We start from the raw sequence: 16,621 nt of genomic DNA, 5'->3' as shown, positions 1-16,621 counted from the left end.
TCGCATCTTCCCATTGAGCCCCCGAGAGGAACTTCTTGGGTACTACTCAACGTAATTGGTGTGGTGACGGCTGGCTGGCTGTGGTCTATCGACCCACTGCTCTTTTCGTGATGCTCGCTTGTTCATATATAGTTCGTAGGGGTTGCCCTCCTTGTATATAAAAAGGCGCCTATGACTCATTACGATTATACCATGGCACGGAAGTTACACCGGCTGCTCTGCGCTACCTCGTGCAGCTTTTATTCTTGTAACAAGGAACAAGATCTTGGTGTCGCATGCTGCAACCAGGCAGGAAGATAGCCTATGCCGAGGCAGTAACAGATTAGGAAGAACCTCCAGTCTGATGTTGAACCACGCATATGGTTCCTTAGTAGCTGAATCAATCAGCTGCAACCAATAAGAAGTTTTCCCATTCCACATCATATGGGTAGATATGCTAGGGTTCACCCATGCAACGATTATTCAACGATATGGCGGCATTTTGAACTCGAAGGAAATCCATCGACAGCCACAATAAAGTCATCCCTCGTCATCTCGCCACGATCCAGACAGTCTTTAAGCCCCTCAATTCATCGAGATTTTTGTCATACGCATCCAAGTCTTGGAGCTTGTCAGCCACAAAGTGTTTCACCTCCGGTTTGACTTCCAACTCATTGACACGTTCTCTCCACCACTGATCACTTATGTATTGCCGTAGCTGCATGCAAGGGAAACTGGGGGAGTCGAAGAATCCACTAGATAGGAGCATATGAAACCACATAGCTCCTGAATCCTCGGACCATTTGACAAGCTCTGAGAGTTTCGTGCCTGGCTGTCTAGGCATCTTCGCCTCTTCCTTTGCCAAAGCTTCTTTAAAAATGTCAAGACAATTGAAATATCGCTTGGTGGCTTCGGGAGGGTTGCCATCCTTGAAATCCCACTCTTCATTAACCGGTCGGTCATGAAGAAGCCACCAAGGAGCTGAACCGAATAACTGCGCCGGTCCCGCATACACCCACTCAAGGTCCACAACCCCGACAATTGTAAGGTCTTTCTCGCTTTTCACGATCATATTTGCTGGGCCGAAATCATCGCATATAAGTTTAAAAGGCCCCTTTTCATACGCCACATTCACAAAGCGGGGTATTAATGATTCCAGAATACTTAGTGAAGCATATTTGGCGGTAGCATCTAGTTCGCCAGCGATTGAATTCGGTTGATACCGAAGTTGTTGCCAGTCTTGGTCAATAACGTACTGGAAGTACGCCATGGTTGTCGAGAAACCCTTAGTTCGATCGCCTTTAAACACCTTTATTAGTAAAAGTAAGAAACTGAAGGATTCTAGAGGTACCACGTACTAAGACGTACCAAAAGTGTGGACTCCCCCAGTCTGTGCAATTTCTTGTATCTTCCATGTCAGCGGGCAGGTAGGCGCAGAGTAACCAGTCCTTGGCGTGGGCAAACTTCCGATTCGGTCAAAATTGATCTCGAAAATTTGTAACATGAAGTTCGCTATCTGTCGGTACACAATCTCGAGGTCACTGTCTGGAATTTCCTTTTTGAGTAGCCTGGAGTCACCTCCAGTGAATACGTTATTCAGACAAACCCCGTCGATGAAGTCCATCAAGATGAAAGGGCCAAGACCCAAAGGATTGCTATCAGCAAGACCCCAGGCTTTGACATCTGGAACAGGAACACTTGTCTTTTCGCGGATGAGAGAAAGGGCCTCCACTTCCATAACTACCTTTTCATCGGCGTACTTAGGGCAAATGCTCTTCACGCGAGGGAAACGGAGTAACCATGTAGTACCGTTCTCAAAGAGAACCTTTTGACCGACATTGTACGAGCCATTCAAGAAGCCACCATCCAGCTGGCAGGGAATTTGTTTGGGGTGAAAGCCAGCTACCCATTCGCAAAGACGCCCGTTTATTCGAAATTTATTGATCTCGTCGACCCAAACGTCTTCTTGGACCTGGTGTGAGATATCAAGACCTTGATTATAGTCCATTGTTGAAGGAACTTGACTTATAAAAGTAAATGAAATAGCCTAGTGAGTTGAGTGAAAAGTGACGGTAGGTTTGAAGACTCTATTTGTCGTTGAAACATGGTGCTTATATAGTATCTGCGCACACCGCTACTCCATCCCACCAAAAATCAATATCTAGGTAGTTATATAAAGGATAGTGTCAGACTGGGATATGGCCCCCATTAGGCCATCTATATTAACCTTGGTTTTTGTGTTGGTCTAGTGGAATAATGCCGTTTTTTATTCCAACAAGAGGACTGTGTTACAACCTGCCCATGGCGAGTTACACACTAGGCCAAAAGACCACTATATCTGAGCGTAACGCTCAGATATTCCAGGCTCCGATATATATAGTGCGTGTCGTGACAGACTGCTGCATTAGAATGCTCAAAATAGACACTCTTATTCTTGTATTCGTGTGCAATATGCCCTTACTCGGCTACAAACTTGCTATGCCCTAACTATCCTATTCTCTAAAATTGTGGACAAGTTCTCCGTTCATTGTCAAAAGTGCGTACCCGCAGCGTAGACGAATTCTATGTTGTAGCTGAAATTCAACAATTTTGATAGAGCGACGTCGTCCACGCGCAAATGCTGGCTGCGAGCACATCTCATATGAAGTGCCAAGAATATATAGATAGCTCGATAGCATTTCGAACATGGCTAGAGGGTAAACACTCGTTACTTCACTTATTTCACCGAAGGCATGTGGAGCTTGGAGGCAGATTGGTGAATGGAGGACGGAAAGGGCGTGGTTAGCACAAGGTCGCCCAATTGACATTGCGTTAGAGCTTTCATGGTTCTCAAGCAGGTCACGACGAAACCCAACACAGGTAGGCTTTTAGGGCTGCAGCGAAGATCTGCTAGCAAACTTGCGTAGACGTTGGTATTGAATTTTTCGCAGACTCGATCAAAACGTGTAGGAATGGAGGCCCGAGTGAATCGAATGAGGACGCCTCGATGGCATGAGCACAGAAACATATCCTGTGGGAGAGTATACCCACCAGTGAATCATTATCAGAGGTAATGTAGATTGGGATTGAGAGAAACTTTGCCAGAATTTCGTGGGCCACCATAGGGGATTTTGGGAGCGATGCAGATCGACGTGCTTCCGTACGTTCTCTGGGAAGACTGGCCGTTCTTAAAGACTTTGAAGTTTAGTCTTTCAGTTGGCTGTACGCTGTGAAACGACCGTGTTTCCAACGCATTTTCCCTCATCTCATTATCGGAGAATCCCATCCCTGGATGTTGTTGTAGGCCTCAGCCTATGATCTTGTGATCATCCTTGCTGGATCTGTCGACCACCCCATTTGTTTGGTTCTTTGTTTGGTGTAGACGAGGGGTTATATGTCTCGAGGAGATCGAGGACCTGAACGAAGCATCTAGAGGAGATGTGAAGTGGCCGACAATTTTTGTTGAAGCAGGGTGGTCTGACTCAATGGCCAGACTGGAGGACGACGACTAAGTCCTGATGGAGCACAATGAGGGGCTCCTTCGCCAGTCTGTGGTGTCAGATGTTGAACCAGCAGACTTGCAAATATAGGAAATCCTTCGACTTGAGTCAACGAGGCGTCCTAAAAATGGAATCACAAAATGACTGTATGGGTTTATTTGTCCGCTGAATACCATGGTGATGCGGACATATGTGAAATCATGCAGCTTTACTAAATGTATGCTTCGAGATGTATGTACTCCCTAGCCTGCGGTCAACCATTTGCCGTCCTCCAGGCACTACATAAGATGACTATTCTCATATACCGCCAATTTACCCGGTTTCAAATTTGAGGAACAGGATATGTCATGTGTACTGCAATGAAAATGTAATCGCTGTGCAGCTCCAGGGCTGCATGAGATGGTCGAGGACAAAATGTAACCACCATGAAATGCCACGAGGGGAAAATAAAAGAAAAACGCCAGGGTATAGATGATCAGAACATAGAACTCCTCTTTTTTCAAGCTTGGTAGCATTGTTTTCCTCCTTGTGGCGCCGGAACCCAAAGAAACTACTCTTTTTCGTCTGAATTTGAGGCGTCGGCCTCGATGCCGGGAGAGCACCACTGCTGGTAGGATGTTGGTGGAACCCAACGGTAGACTGTGGTCGAGGTTGCGGACGTGGTTGTGGTCGCGACTGCATGAGGTGGGTGGAGGATTGGGCTCGGGGATCCATGCGCCCCTGGAGGTACGGGCCGTTGGCGCCGTGGGGATATTGTTGATGGGATGGACGGGCTGCGGGTTGAGAAGAAAGTTGGAATGAGGATTGAGAGTATTGGTGGGAAGGTTGGGGTCCGGTATGTCGGGGCGGAAGGTACGGCCTGGAAGATGGAGGAGTATGTCGTTGCTTTCGTGCTTGCTCTTCTTCCTTCCCGTATAATTGTTGCAGGCGTTTGGTTTCTTTTTCGACTTCTGCTTCCCGTTGCCGCCGTGCTTTTTGTTCTGCGGCGAGAACCTCCTGGGATCGTCGCTCCTCTTCCTGTCTTGCAAGTTCGTCCTGTCGCTTCCTCTCCTGTGGGCCCGGAGATGAGGAGCTCGGGATGCTGAGACGAGGCGGCGATGGCTTTCCACTCATTGATGGCCCAGAAGGTCGTGTCTGTGGGCTCTTCCGATCAAGTCTGGGATCATTGGCTGTGGCCGTCGCTGCGGTTGCAGTTGCCCCTACTGGTTTGCGAGCTTGGTTCGGCCCACCGGGGGTAATATGGAAAGCCTCCTTAGCAGGTCCGAAGAAAATATCTCGAATTGCAACAGTAGCCAGGAGCAGTACAACCTCCAACCCCTTGAAATCCTCCATCTCGACGCGGTAGAGATTGGGCTCGTAAAGAGTCAGCTCCTTCAGTCCCTGAAATAGAGCGACCGTGATATCTGGCTCACGGCTCTTTGTGCGTGTGTCGGGGATCGTTGATGTTTTGCCGTGTAACAGACATGTCAAATCCTTTGACAGCTTTCCATCCTTGCGCCAGCTGAATCTCAACTTCGGAGTAACGTCTGCGAGAGAGGGATCGATCTGTGTCTGGTCTAGCGTTGAAGAGGACGGAACCCGGAATGTCTTTTGCGGCATCTCAAATTCCCACCGGGCTGGTTTGTTCCACGACTTGGTACGATATTTCACTGTGATCTGTTGGTCGGGGTTGTAGAGTTGGATGGTGAACTCGGTAGGGAGGATGGGTTCTGGGGCCGGTACTGAGCCGCCATTTGCTCGTATTGCGTCTGCCGACAGACTCGGTTGGGTCCAATCTGGAGCTACAGCGACCTCGCCGTAGACGACGTCTGGCACGTAAGGGTCGTACAGCGCGACTCCGTAGCGGTTTTGCGATGTTGAGGAGGCGGGGTCAAGCGTGCGCAAGGAGTAAGCAGGTTCGGGGTCATTGCCATGTTGACTATGGTATATCGTGCTGATCTGAGGCTGTTTTGAGTTGTTCTTCAGGAAGAACGCTGTCGCGCAGTCAGTATGATAATCTTGAAAGCCGGCGATGACGTAGCCTGCGCTAGGGGAAAAAAGACGAGGCTACGTTAGTCCTTACAACGTACTGGGTAAGTTTTCATCGATCATCTTGTCATCTGGAGTGTCAATTTACAATTCAGCAAGAGACCCAGTTGGTTATATGGGGAACATTGAAGTTATATGTGCTCCGGGGTGAAGTCTGCGCCACGGGACTTTCGTGATCGACACCTAAAAATAGAAGGCCTTATCCCGCTGATTCGTACCCCAATTGAAGGCACCAACATTAAAACACCTTGGAAATGATATCCAGGATCAAGCTTTACGTGGAAATGTTAGGCATCGGTATTCTGCACATATATGCATGACATCCGGAGTCTACCTAGGTAACTGCCTACATAGCTTACAAACTGTCGCTGCTATGGATATGGATATCCATAGATACAAAACAGGTAACCCTAATTAAAAGAATAGAAAGAGGGCATAGAACTGAGGACAGGAAGATGTCAAATACCAACACAGGTCGAATATATGAATTCACAGGGTATCTCAATCCTCGCGCCAAGACCTGGCCATTTCACTTTCTCTCCTTTCTTTGGCTTGCCCTCCCGATATGTCTCTCCTCTTGATGCGACGCAGTCTCGCTCTAGAAGCAAAAATGCTGTACTTGCAAGGTCTCCCTCGTAAAGTGCTGCTTTCTGCTCAACGTGACCAACAAACCTTCTGTATACGGCGCCATATCCCTGTCGCAGCAGACTCGTGGAATACATGTTCTATGTGATGTGAAGAATCAGAAAAACCACGGATTGCAGATTGGTCAAGAGAAGTATCCACAGCGCTACAAAGACACATAGACTCTACCGAAGCGCGTCTCCTTGAAAGGTTTTCCACAACTCAAACATCTTAGTATTGCGGATCATACACTATGCTATCTAGCTCGTGGCACAGGAGGTGGTAAGGACCGCATTGACTCGAAATCTTTCAATCTGGTTGATAATATCCCATCTACCCTTGAGTCTCACGATTTACGGACGCGGAGAAGGCGTGGGTGATCCGTAACTACAGTACGAGTCTAATCTGGATGTCGATGGCCAGAAAGAGCAACTCGCGCGAGAGAAGGACGTCAAACTCCCAGGACTGAAGATGATCGAAGGCGTTAATCCTCGTATTCCCGGATTCACTTTGAAGGAGTGGAAGGGCCAAGATGATCCGGAGCATTTCTGGGGAGACCCAGACGACAACAGGTTTGATGATATTGATGACGACCTTTGATCGTTATTCTATGAAACATGGTTGTCACCAGTCTAACTCTCGCAGTTTTCTAGGACAGATCATTTTGTGGCCATGTAAGCGCTTCCCTTAGGGGAATGTCCATACTGCGATTCGATTAGGACTGGGCCCGAATATAGAGGAGAGTAGGGCTTATATGCGTACTTGGTCATAGAACATTAAGGTACGTAGTGTTATATTTGTTATCTTAATTCATCGAGGTGTAGCCTAATTTATGTTAGCATAGAGGGTCAAGAGAACGACTTAGCTGTGTTTGAGCTCGAGAACCCTTTGAAATAATCCATAAGCAATTAGTTGACGTACAATTATAGTGATTGAATTAGTACGAATGCACGGAGATAGCAATATAAGATACTAATATAATCAGTTAGCTTGCATAATAATTGAGCTGGTCATAGGAAGCATTCCTGGGCGTCTATATGGTACAAGTTAGCCACAATGGCCCTTTAACAGGGATAACTTAGCTTCTCGGCGAGTATATGATAGGTAGTCTTCTTAGAAAACAATGTGATAAGTCACTGAGCTGTTGAATTAATAAAGCTAGTGCCGGTGGCCTACTAACATATGGCTGCCTGTAAAATCCAAATTAGTCATAATGGGGGCTCAACTTTGGAAGGGAATGACCTAGCTGCTCGAAAGGTACAATTTGTGATATTTTAAACAAAAGACTAAGTCCAATCTAGATGCGTTAGTACTCGATCCAAGTCACAGGGAAGGAGAGTAGTAATAGTAGCTCACTATGCGGCTAATCGCTGGCCTCAGCATGTTGTGGACATGTCGTCGAGATGTACCTGTTATTATTCTGATTAGTGAAATGAGGGCGGAGAATAACTTAGCTGCTTGGTAGGGGATCTATGTGATGATGTACGAATAAAGAATGTCGAAGGGCCTATGCTTCATTAGTATGAATCCATGCTGCCAAAAGAGTAATGAATGACTTAGCCATTCAGTTCCAGGGTTGTTATCTGCATCCGTATTTGGGGAATATCTTCACGTAGAATCTAATTCAGTCGGTTAGTATCTTTCTGTGCATCCGGAATGACCTACCTAATGTGGCATGATATATGAAAATGTATACTCGAATGGGACAATATATGGTGTGATAATCTCTGGATCTCGTTAGTAAGGGAGGTAAAGGGGCGAGGGGTGGGATATCAAAGGACTTAGCCGTAGACAGGTAGTAAATGATGTTCGAATCGGTACTCGTCGTCGTATGCCACAATGCCCTAGTTTGTTATGGTATAAGTTAGCAACGATCATCTTGCGGGTGGGCTCCCAACTGTGATATAAGAAGATATGATATCGGTATGTAAATGGTCCTAGGTAGAAGTGTTAGTGTCTATCCTGCAAGTGAATGGGAAGGTACTCAGCGAAAGATTCGCAGTCCATATATATATAGTAGGTGAAGACAGGCGTTGAGCTCTGTCTTGAGCTGGACTGCTCTGCTGATGAGATCAAAAGCGTGGGGCCCAAGATCCATTATATAGACAATCAGATCCAAGACAAAGGGTAGCCCAGCTTATAGTTGTTCCATACAAGTCCTTTGTCGACATCCTTGTCGAGGCTATGACAAAGTGTTTTATCATGTTTCAAGGTTGAAGAAGGTCATTGTCCACAACCGAAGATAAAGAATACTTAGAACGGGTGAAAGACTCGACAATGAAGGCCTCGATACAGCGCATGCTAGCTTTGTTCTATTGTCCGCTGAAACAGCCACCGAGGGTTAAAATAACTCAAGGGGCCCAAGGACCGAGGGAACTGGGGCCAAGAAAGCAACAATGGAATAAAAAGCCTTGTTGGAACATTTAAGGAATTATTTTTGGTTTATGTCCGATCTATGTATATACTGGCTCTATCATTGTAACCCGTCGCAAAACCTTCCAAGGCTGGAATGTGACGACCGAAAAGTACAATAGCAATGTCCATCAAAGCAGATTCTTGTTCACTGCCCAGTTCATACCCGGACGCCATTGACCTCCTCACCTTCAGTAACCTTAGCCGCCTCCCGTTCAGCAGTGCTCATCTGCAGTCCCTGGTCATCCCAGCCCTGGGTGCCCTTCTTATACAGTATCTTCTGTTCCTCCCGGCTAGGCATAGGTCCAGTCTTACCCCGGCGCTGCCGTGAGTCAAGCGTCTCCTCAAGTGAGGCATTATCACCATCCAGAGTGTATCCCTCCAGATCCTCTGTGTGTATCTCCTCGCTGAAAGCGAAAGTGCGGTACTCGGTATTGGACCAGCCGGTGCCTGCGAGAATGGAAAGCGGCGTTAGCGTATGATTTCCCCCAATCGTAGGTCAACACATACCCTGGAACTGGCTGCTGTCTTCCCAGTCTTCAGTGAAATAGTGCAGGAAACCGCCGTGCGTGACCATGACAATCTCCTTCTCCGGGCGTGCTTTCAGCCAGCGACGGGCTGCACGAGCGCGTTCTTTGAGGGCTTTGTTGGTCGGCTCGTAGCGACCGGATAGCTTTTTGAGACAAATGTGAGTACACCATGTGCTGATACTGTCGAGGAAACCCCCGGTTTACAAAAAGGTGAGAAACCTACCTTGTTGTTCCACCCATCTTGCACGAGATCCAGATCAACTCCCGTCTTGAATTCCTCCTTCAGAACAGAAGGATCGCTGCCAGTATCACATGGAACGTCCGAGGTCTCCTGAATATCAGGCAGGGCGATAATTTTCAAGTCCGGATTTGACTCGAAGACCGGCGCAAAGCTCTCGAGCGCAGTGTAGATTGTGCGACGGAGGGGGAGGCGGTCACCAGGTCGATATTGGGATGGCGGGGGAAGTTCGCGCGCAGTGTTTGGCATTGCTCGTGGCCAAGGTCGGTGAGGACGGGATCTTGGATGATGTGGTTTGCGGTGGACACATTGTGCAGGCCCTGTGATTGTCCATTAGATTGACTGAGCAGAGAAGAGCCATGTTGCGAACCAATTGTCGAGGCTCAGGGAGTGGCTGCGACATTGTCACGATATGGACATACTTGGGCGTGGCGGACGCAGTGGATAATTGGAGCCATGTTCAGTGTTCAAGAGAGTGTCGGAGGTAAACTGATAGATTTGAGGTTAGAGCCTTGTAGGAGTTGCAAATATTGAAAGACGCTGAAAGTGCTTATCGCGGGACGTGGGGTGATAGCGGTGGCTTGAGTAAGGGGCCCACGGGGGTACTCTCGGGTTGACTTACAGAGTATTTTGCTCCCAAAAGGAATTCACTTGAAATGTAATTGACAGATATGTAAGAGAGACAGATATATCCAATTCAGGGAAGTAAATGTTAAGAGTCATAAACTCCCGGACCCCTGAAGTCCGATTTGGTATAAATTTGCGGAGCGCCACATCATCAAGCGAACCACAGCCCTGCATTGGAGTCCGATGGAGATCTATAAACTGTGATTTGTCTAAACCTCTATAGATGCCTAATAAAAGACCGAGTACTTCATGAGAAATATGCTATTTGCACCATGTGAGAATTTCACATCAATGAAATATAGAACAAATGGGTATGTGTAGGCAAACAATGGAATCTGACAACCTTAGAACCTTTTATGCAACGCCGAATCCTTGGGCATTTTCGAGAGCCTTGTCAAGCTTCTGCGCCAAGGTCGTCTTTGACGAATACTCTGGCAAAAGCAAACGTCCGAAACACGTCAAGCTGGTAGGGAGACGCTAGAAGAACAATCAGTATGACAGTCCGTATTATGGAGGTTATAGAAAGTGGACTCACCAAGTCTCCAACGCCGTTTTTCTGGATTACAAACATAATGCTTGATATCCCGTTGACGGGAACACGGTCACTAGCAGTGACGAATTCAAGTAACTGGGCCCTCTTTTCATTAGGGTATTCCCGGATAATATCCCAGAAGTCACGAATGACACGATGATCAGGACCAAATCCACCCTCGTACCGCGTATGGTTCTCAAGCTCTTCTACGTCAATCGATTGAATGCCTTCTACCACGGTTTTCAGGGCTTCCGGGGAGAAGATGGACAGTGCCGATCGGTCCAGGCATGTGTTGAACCCCCTCTGGAAGGCTTCGAACTGTGGTCGAATCGATTTGTCTGTGAGCCAGAAGATGTAATCCTTGACAAACTGATGTCGATTTTTATTGGTCACAAGAGCAGCCTCCTCCGCTGGGGGTAGAGGGGACTGAAGTGATATGGACTCAGGCATTGGTTTGGCGGTTGGGTCTGAGGCAGGTTCACAGGACATGACATCGGCAGCCTCCTCGACTGCTGTGGGGGTTGGTGATCTCGATATCACAGGGTCACAGTAAGTTGGCACATCGATCCAGGCACTGGAGCCCGCCATAGGAGCCGGAGCGGTGACTTTGGTTTTGCTGGCAAGAGGCCACGCCGCATCACGACTGACCTTCTGCATATCGATTGTCTCTATACTTCCAAAGGCTTCGAAGCTGAACTCGTAAGTCCTTGTGAAAATATCGCCGACATCACCATCTTTCCACGCCAATAATGTGTCGAGCCCTTGACTAAGCTCCGGCCACCCGTCTCGAATGTGGTCCAGATGCTTCACCTTCAGGCCCAACATTTTGCGGTAGAAGGCAGTGGGAAGATTCACGGGGAGGGTCAGGCCGTTGTAAATTGCAATAGACATCAACAGACCGATAAGCTCGAACTTGTAGAGAGGCTCCAACGAGCACGGTTGGAACCAAGACACGCGGTGTCGAGTATCAACTGTGAACATGCCATACGATGGGTCAAATGCTTGACCCATTAGCAAACGGAAGAACTCTTGTTGGACACCACCATGGTCAAGCCCTTCTTCTCCTTCATCCATGCCCATTTGCACCTTCAGGGGTCGCATCAGTTCTCGCTTTTCTCGGCGCCATAATTGGCTCAAGGCGTCGGAGAGAATATCGTCTCGGCGGATAACGAGAACAAGATAAGTGGACATAGATGTTTTCATACGGGTGAGGAGCCGAGGATCATCGGAAACTCGAATAGCGCCGAAGGCAGTCTGAGTGACATGTCTCGTGGTGGTCATAGCAGCTTCATAGGACTTTGTCATGGCAGAGTAGTTCAAAGCACGGAAGTAAATCACGAGAGAAGGCGGAGGGAAAAGGAAGGGATATGATAGGAGATGCATGGTTCGGTTGTTGGGGAGGCCTCCAACCCATGCCACAGGCATATCCAATGGATCTAGCCGCTCCGTGAGAAGAGGTGTATGGAAGTCTTCGGGCAAAAGACCCAATCTAGTCCGTTCCTTGTACATTGAGGCTAGAATCTGAATGGCACCACCGGCTGGGCTGCTACGAGCCATCTCAGGATTACCGTCCCATTCACGCAGGAAAAGAGTCCTAAGCCACTCAACAATGAGGGAGGCTGGGCTAATGGACCCAGCAGGCTCATCGCTTCCAGCGGTATGAGCGATGTGGTGCTCACTAAGATAGTCAACCACGCGGTCCAGCACGCTGACTCTCCGTTGCTTTGGTACGTCTAGACTGTACCCTTGGCGAGCCTTGGAGATTTCATGGTACGCCAGTCGTGCAGTGAGAGCCCGCACAAGGCGATTAATGAGGCGGAGACCTAACTCATGCTCGAACCTGTCCGTCACCTCGATAGCTTGCTGCGCATTCTTCGCAGGCAGCTTGCGCAGGTCCGACAACGAAGCTACAGACCCAGCGGCACGCATGCGAACCACTGCTTTCCAAGTCCCCAGGTCAATTTTAGGTACAAAGCTGACCAAAGCGAACAAGGCAATCGTGGCAATGTAGGCGGCATCGGGATCCGACAGATGATCTTCACTCGCAGATTCAGAGATACGTCGGGGGACGACCGGAGGGGCCGCAGGTCCTGTCATGGTCGAACTGCGAGATGATCGGCGGGATGGCCGTCCAGAAGAGGTAAACCCCCGCGGGGGAACAAAGAGCTTGTCCAGAGAGCTCCATAGGCTATCTAGTGCAATATCCCATGGGCAAATCGTAAATAGGCGCTGCAGCGACAAACGCAGACGGGAAACATCCAGGCGACTGAACGGAGCCCCGGTCATATCTGTTGACTCGCTACTAAAGGAGCGCAAAATCTGACTGGGGCTGCTAAACACGAAAAACGCACTTTGAGCAATGAACGGAAATACTTTACGCTGACGCATAGTTGCAAAACGCCAATCCGGCTGTTCAAAGCTGCCAGCACACTGGATACGATCAAGTTCTTCCTCCCAGCAATCAGCATCTTCCGCAGATCCAATCATGACCTGTGACAGACCATCGATGATCTCAGGGGTAAGATGAGTGACCGTCTGAGCGAGCGGGATCATGTCTGGCAATTTTTGAACAGGAGCTTGCTTTGTTTTGCGCTCACTGGGAGAGTGGGTAACCGAAGGAGGGAGAGGGCGAAGAGGAGGCATCGGCTCCCTGCTCCTCTTACTATTGATAGGAGATATCTCACCCAGCAGCTTCTGGCTATCCCAGGAGACACGTCGTGGGCTTTTCCGGTGTTCCTTCAGAGGAACTGAATCGACGTCGCCAATTCTTCCGCGGTGCTTTTGCGGACGGTGCTTTAACGCTGGTGGTGAGGGTAAGCTAACAAACTCATCAGAGGAAGTCACTGGGAGCTTCTTATTAAACTCAGGTTTCTTTTTATTGTCAAGGCTTGAACGTGGACTCTGGCGCCAATGGTCAATCTCGGAGACTGATAGTCGTTTGACGTGTTGGTTCTGAAACTTGAGCTCGACCGCGGAGGTTTGAGATGCTGGTGTTCGAGATGAAGGGGTACGAGGTTGAGAGCCAGGCTGGCTCACAAGTGTGGAACCTCCTGGAATTTTGAGATCGCTGCCTGGAGCTTTATCGGCATGGCAGTGGTGCTTCTCAGCAGTAGACGGATGGTTTGCGGCTCCCGGTGCAGACGCTTCGGACTTTGGCTCCAACGTATCCGGAGCACGGCGAAGGGGAAGCCATTCGACCATACGGAGTGAGATTGTATCAAAGAGGTTCTGGGTAAAAGACTTGGGGTCTTTTAGTTGTTGCTCCGCAGTATGGTCGAGATCCCGAATATAGCTGCTACCAGTACGAGTTTGGGACGAAGAACTCTCTTCTTTCACTTTAGGCATGGCTGATCTATTTTGCGAAGGCTTGGAAGCGTCGCCGGCTGGGTGGTATTCATCGTACTGTTCCGGTCTTGGCGACCTGTTGGCGGCTGCGGTCTGTGCTTCAAGTGTACGGGTTCGGCGCAGGGAAATCCGATGGTAATCTTCTGCTGTCAATTGCGGTGGAGGCTTAGGCACATTCAGACATAAACCGGTCTCCGGGTCGTCCAAGCTGGCGAGGTAGCATGCCAGGGTCCTGGCACTCAGTTCCGTGTATCGACGATATGGACCTTCACTGAGTCTTCGGCGATGACTGGCACATGTGGAGGTTCTACATCCTGGATCGTCACAGCCGTGAAGCAGTTGAGCTTTGTACCTTTTCCGCCAAACCAATTAGTGTCATTCGTTGCTAGGAGGTCGAAGCCCAGCGTTTGGAGTTCCACTCACCTGCGCACTAAGCCGTTGAACTTTCGCCTTCGATCATCGCGATACTGTGGTAACACTTTTGAGGGGTCGGATACCTCAATAGTATTCTGCGTGAGCGCATCCGGTGCGTTTGGTGGAAGCTTTGACCGATAACTGTCAGTTCGCCCGCCGGGGGATCGCGCGATGCCTGGGTCGTCGATGGAACCTCCGCGGGGCCTTGTCATTTTCAATAGAGTAGCATATCTGACGGTGCGAGGACAGTTGTATGCGAGGATGCGGGCTAGTGACGTTCTCGTTTTCACGCGTTGAATGAATGCGACCAAGACTAGCTCACCCGATAACGTAGTAAGACCATGATGCCTCAGGCGAATTATATCCACTTTTAGGGTCGGAGGTCTCGGAAGTCAAATAATCCGGCGGACCTTGGGTTACTCAGCCCAACAGCCTTTTTGCGGGTTACTAAGCCGTTTACGATACCCACGCTTACCGGAATAGTACTAGTACCATTTTCAGAGGGGCTTAGTCGATAAGAAACATTCAGAGATCAACTCCGGACAAGCCTATCGAGTGCATAAAGACTCAGTCGCAGGCCCATTTCCTTGCGAAGATTCTTCTCCTTTACATCCATCTGGGTCTCATCACTTTCATTTACTTTGATCATCAATCTACATTCAGATTATCAAAAAAATCATTGAAATCGGGCCAAGGCAGAGCCTTCATATGTACCCCGCCTACAAATATTCATCCCACAATCCACAGGGAAAGCCCGTCCTTTCAACCACCCACGACTCTCAAAAAACCACCGATATGTCGTCGACCAACCAAGACGCAGCCTCGCTGCAATACACTTGCAACACCTGTCTTGTCGCTTTCCAACGCAGCGATGCGCAGAGAGATCATATGCGCAAAGACTGGCAGTAAGTCTTGAATTTCTTTTTCTTTTTTTTTTTTTTTTTTAAGTCGTTTTGTTTTGTTTTTGTCTTTCTTTGGTCGACTTCCTAAGCTGATTTGACCTAGTCTATATAACATGAAGCGTCGTATCGCTTCCCTGCCACCAGTCACCCTCGAAACTTTCAACGAAAAAGTTCTTGCCGCCAAAGCTACATCCAACGAGGCCGCCGCCAAGGCGTCGTATGAAAACACTTGCCATACTTGCAACAAGGCATTCTACAGCGAAAACTCGTACCGAAATCACATCAACAGCTCAAAGCACAAGCAACGTGCGGCTAGCCTACGTAAAGATGGAGATGCTGCCTCCGTCCAGAGTTCCGCTTTCTCTCTCGGCGAGCCCGTGACCAAGCCCGACAATGACGTCAGCAAGGTCACCGAGGGCCTCAAGACTGCTACCATTGATGAAGAAGAAGATGAGGATATGGAATCTGATATCAAAAAAGACGAGTTCTTGCCGTCTCGCTGCCTCTTCTGCAAAACCGACTCAACTGATATTCACACCAACGTGGACCACATGCGCATCGACCACGGCATGTTCATCCCCGAGCAAAAATATTTGGCGGATCTCGATGGCCTCGTGAATTATCTCTACCGAAAAATTACCGAAAACTTTGAGTGCCTTTACTGCCACGCCATCAAGAACGATGCACAAGCCATCCAAACCCACATGCGCGACAAGAGCCACTGCATGATTGCTTTCGAGTCCGAAGAAGAGCAAGTTGAAATCGGTCAATACTACGATTTCCGGAGCACCTACTCTGATGATGAGGATGAATCGACTGCCGAGAGCGGCGGCGTCAAGGTGAACGACGATGGAGACGACCAAGGTTGGGAAACCGAGAGTTCCGCCTCCTCCATCGACGAGGACGATCTCGACTCATACCGAAACGCAGCAGGTGCCTACGAGGCAGACTACGAGCTCCACCTCCCATCTGGAAAGAGTGTCGGTCATCGTTCACTTGCCAAATACTACAGACAAAATCTCCACAAATACCCCACAGCCGCTGAACGAGCTGCCCGCCAGCTTGCCATTGCGAACGGAGAAATCGAGGAAGAACAGCCCCGCGGCCGCACCAGCCATCACCGCGCTCTTACCACTCGTGCCAACGGTGGCATGGGCCTGATTAAAGCCACTGAAGAACAAAAGGAAGCTGCTCTCACTGCCGAGCGCCGCGAGAGAACTCGTGCCCTTCGCCAAGAGAACCGCTACGTTGCCCGCGTCCAAAGAGCCAACAATCACCAGAAGCACTACCGGGTATGTTCGACATCTACTCTTCTTTACTTTTGCAAAGCTAATTTCCCCACTAGGATCCCCTTCTGCAATGATCGCTTCATCACAGCACCAACGGGAAATCATACCAATCGACCAGTTTTCATTCACGGCATCGTCTTTTCGATGTCACCAACGAAACATTCGCCAATACCCGCAATACACCGACAACCATCGCAGCTCTCAGGCTTGTACGCTCGTTCC

At 48.9% G+C, this 16,621-nt stretch overlaps 6 protein-coding genes across 6 annotated transcripts; 2 read left to right on the top strand and 4 right to left on the bottom strand.

The window, feature by feature from the left end:
• Positions 1-529: 529 nt before the first annotated feature.
• N7489_007378 (phosphotransferase family protein) lies at positions 530-1,987 on the bottom strand (the record flags this gene model as incomplete). Its single annotated transcript, XM_056713128.1, has 2 exons — positions 530-1,278; positions 1,348-1,987. 2 exons carry the CDS (start codon positions 1,985-1,987, stop codon positions 530-532), a joined length of 1,389 nt encoding a protein of 462 aa, XP_056566843.1.
• A 1,816-nt stretch (positions 1,988-3,803) lies between these two features.
• On the bottom strand, positions 3,804-5,549 carry N7489_007377 (uncharacterized protein; the record flags this gene model as incomplete). The annotated part of the gene is made up of 2 exons (XM_056713127.1): positions 3,804-5,431; positions 5,528-5,549. 2 exons carry the CDS (start codon positions 5,547-5,549, stop codon positions 3,804-3,806), a joined length of 1,650 nt encoding a protein of 549 aa, XP_056566842.1.
• Positions 5,550-6,363: 814 nt separating this feature from the next.
• On the top strand, positions 6,364-6,710 carry N7489_007376 (uncharacterized protein; the record flags this gene model as incomplete). Its single annotated transcript, XM_056713126.1, has 3 exons — positions 6,364-6,392; positions 6,455-6,482; positions 6,504-6,710. 3 exons carry the CDS (start codon positions 6,364-6,366, stop codon positions 6,708-6,710), a joined length of 264 nt encoding a protein of 87 aa, XP_056566841.1.
• Positions 6,711-8,682: 1,972 nt separating this feature from the next.
• On the bottom strand, positions 8,683-9,539 carry N7489_007375 (uncharacterized protein; the record flags this gene model as incomplete). The annotated part of the gene is made up of 3 exons (XM_056713125.1): positions 8,683-8,972; positions 9,033-9,195; positions 9,276-9,539. The coding sequence occupies 3 exons, from the start codon at positions 9,537-9,539 to the stop codon at positions 8,683-8,685; spliced, it is 717 nt and encodes a 238-aa protein (XP_056566840.1).
• A 732-nt stretch (positions 9,540-10,271) lies between these two features.
• On the bottom strand, positions 10,272-14,420 carry N7489_007374 (HECT domain protein; the record flags this gene model as incomplete). The annotated part of the gene is made up of 3 exons (XM_056713124.1): positions 10,272-10,394; positions 10,453-14,146; positions 14,218-14,420. 3 exons carry the CDS (start codon positions 14,418-14,420, stop codon positions 10,272-10,274), a joined length of 4,020 nt encoding a protein of 1,339 aa, XP_056566839.1.
• A 496-nt stretch (positions 14,421-14,916) lies between these two features.
• N7489_007373 (putative C2H2 finger domain protein) lies at positions 14,917-16,473 on the top strand (the record flags this gene model as incomplete). Its single annotated transcript, XM_056713123.1, has 3 exons — positions 14,917-15,113; positions 15,214-16,402; positions 16,456-16,473. The coding sequence occupies 3 exons, from the start codon at positions 14,917-14,919 to the stop codon at positions 16,471-16,473; spliced, it is 1,404 nt and encodes a 467-aa protein (XP_056566838.1).
• Between the last annotated feature and the right edge of the window lie 148 nt (positions 16,474-16,621).

The sequence above is a fragment of the Penicillium chrysogenum genome (genome assembly GCF_028827035.1).
Source record: "Penicillium chrysogenum strain IBT 35668 chromosome Unknown utg000004l_segment0_segment0, whole genome shotgun sequence".
NCBI lineage: Eukaryota > Fungi > Ascomycota > Eurotiomycetes > Eurotiales > Aspergillaceae > Penicillium > Penicillium chrysogenum.
This window is presented reverse-complemented; position numbering and strand designations above follow the sequence as displayed.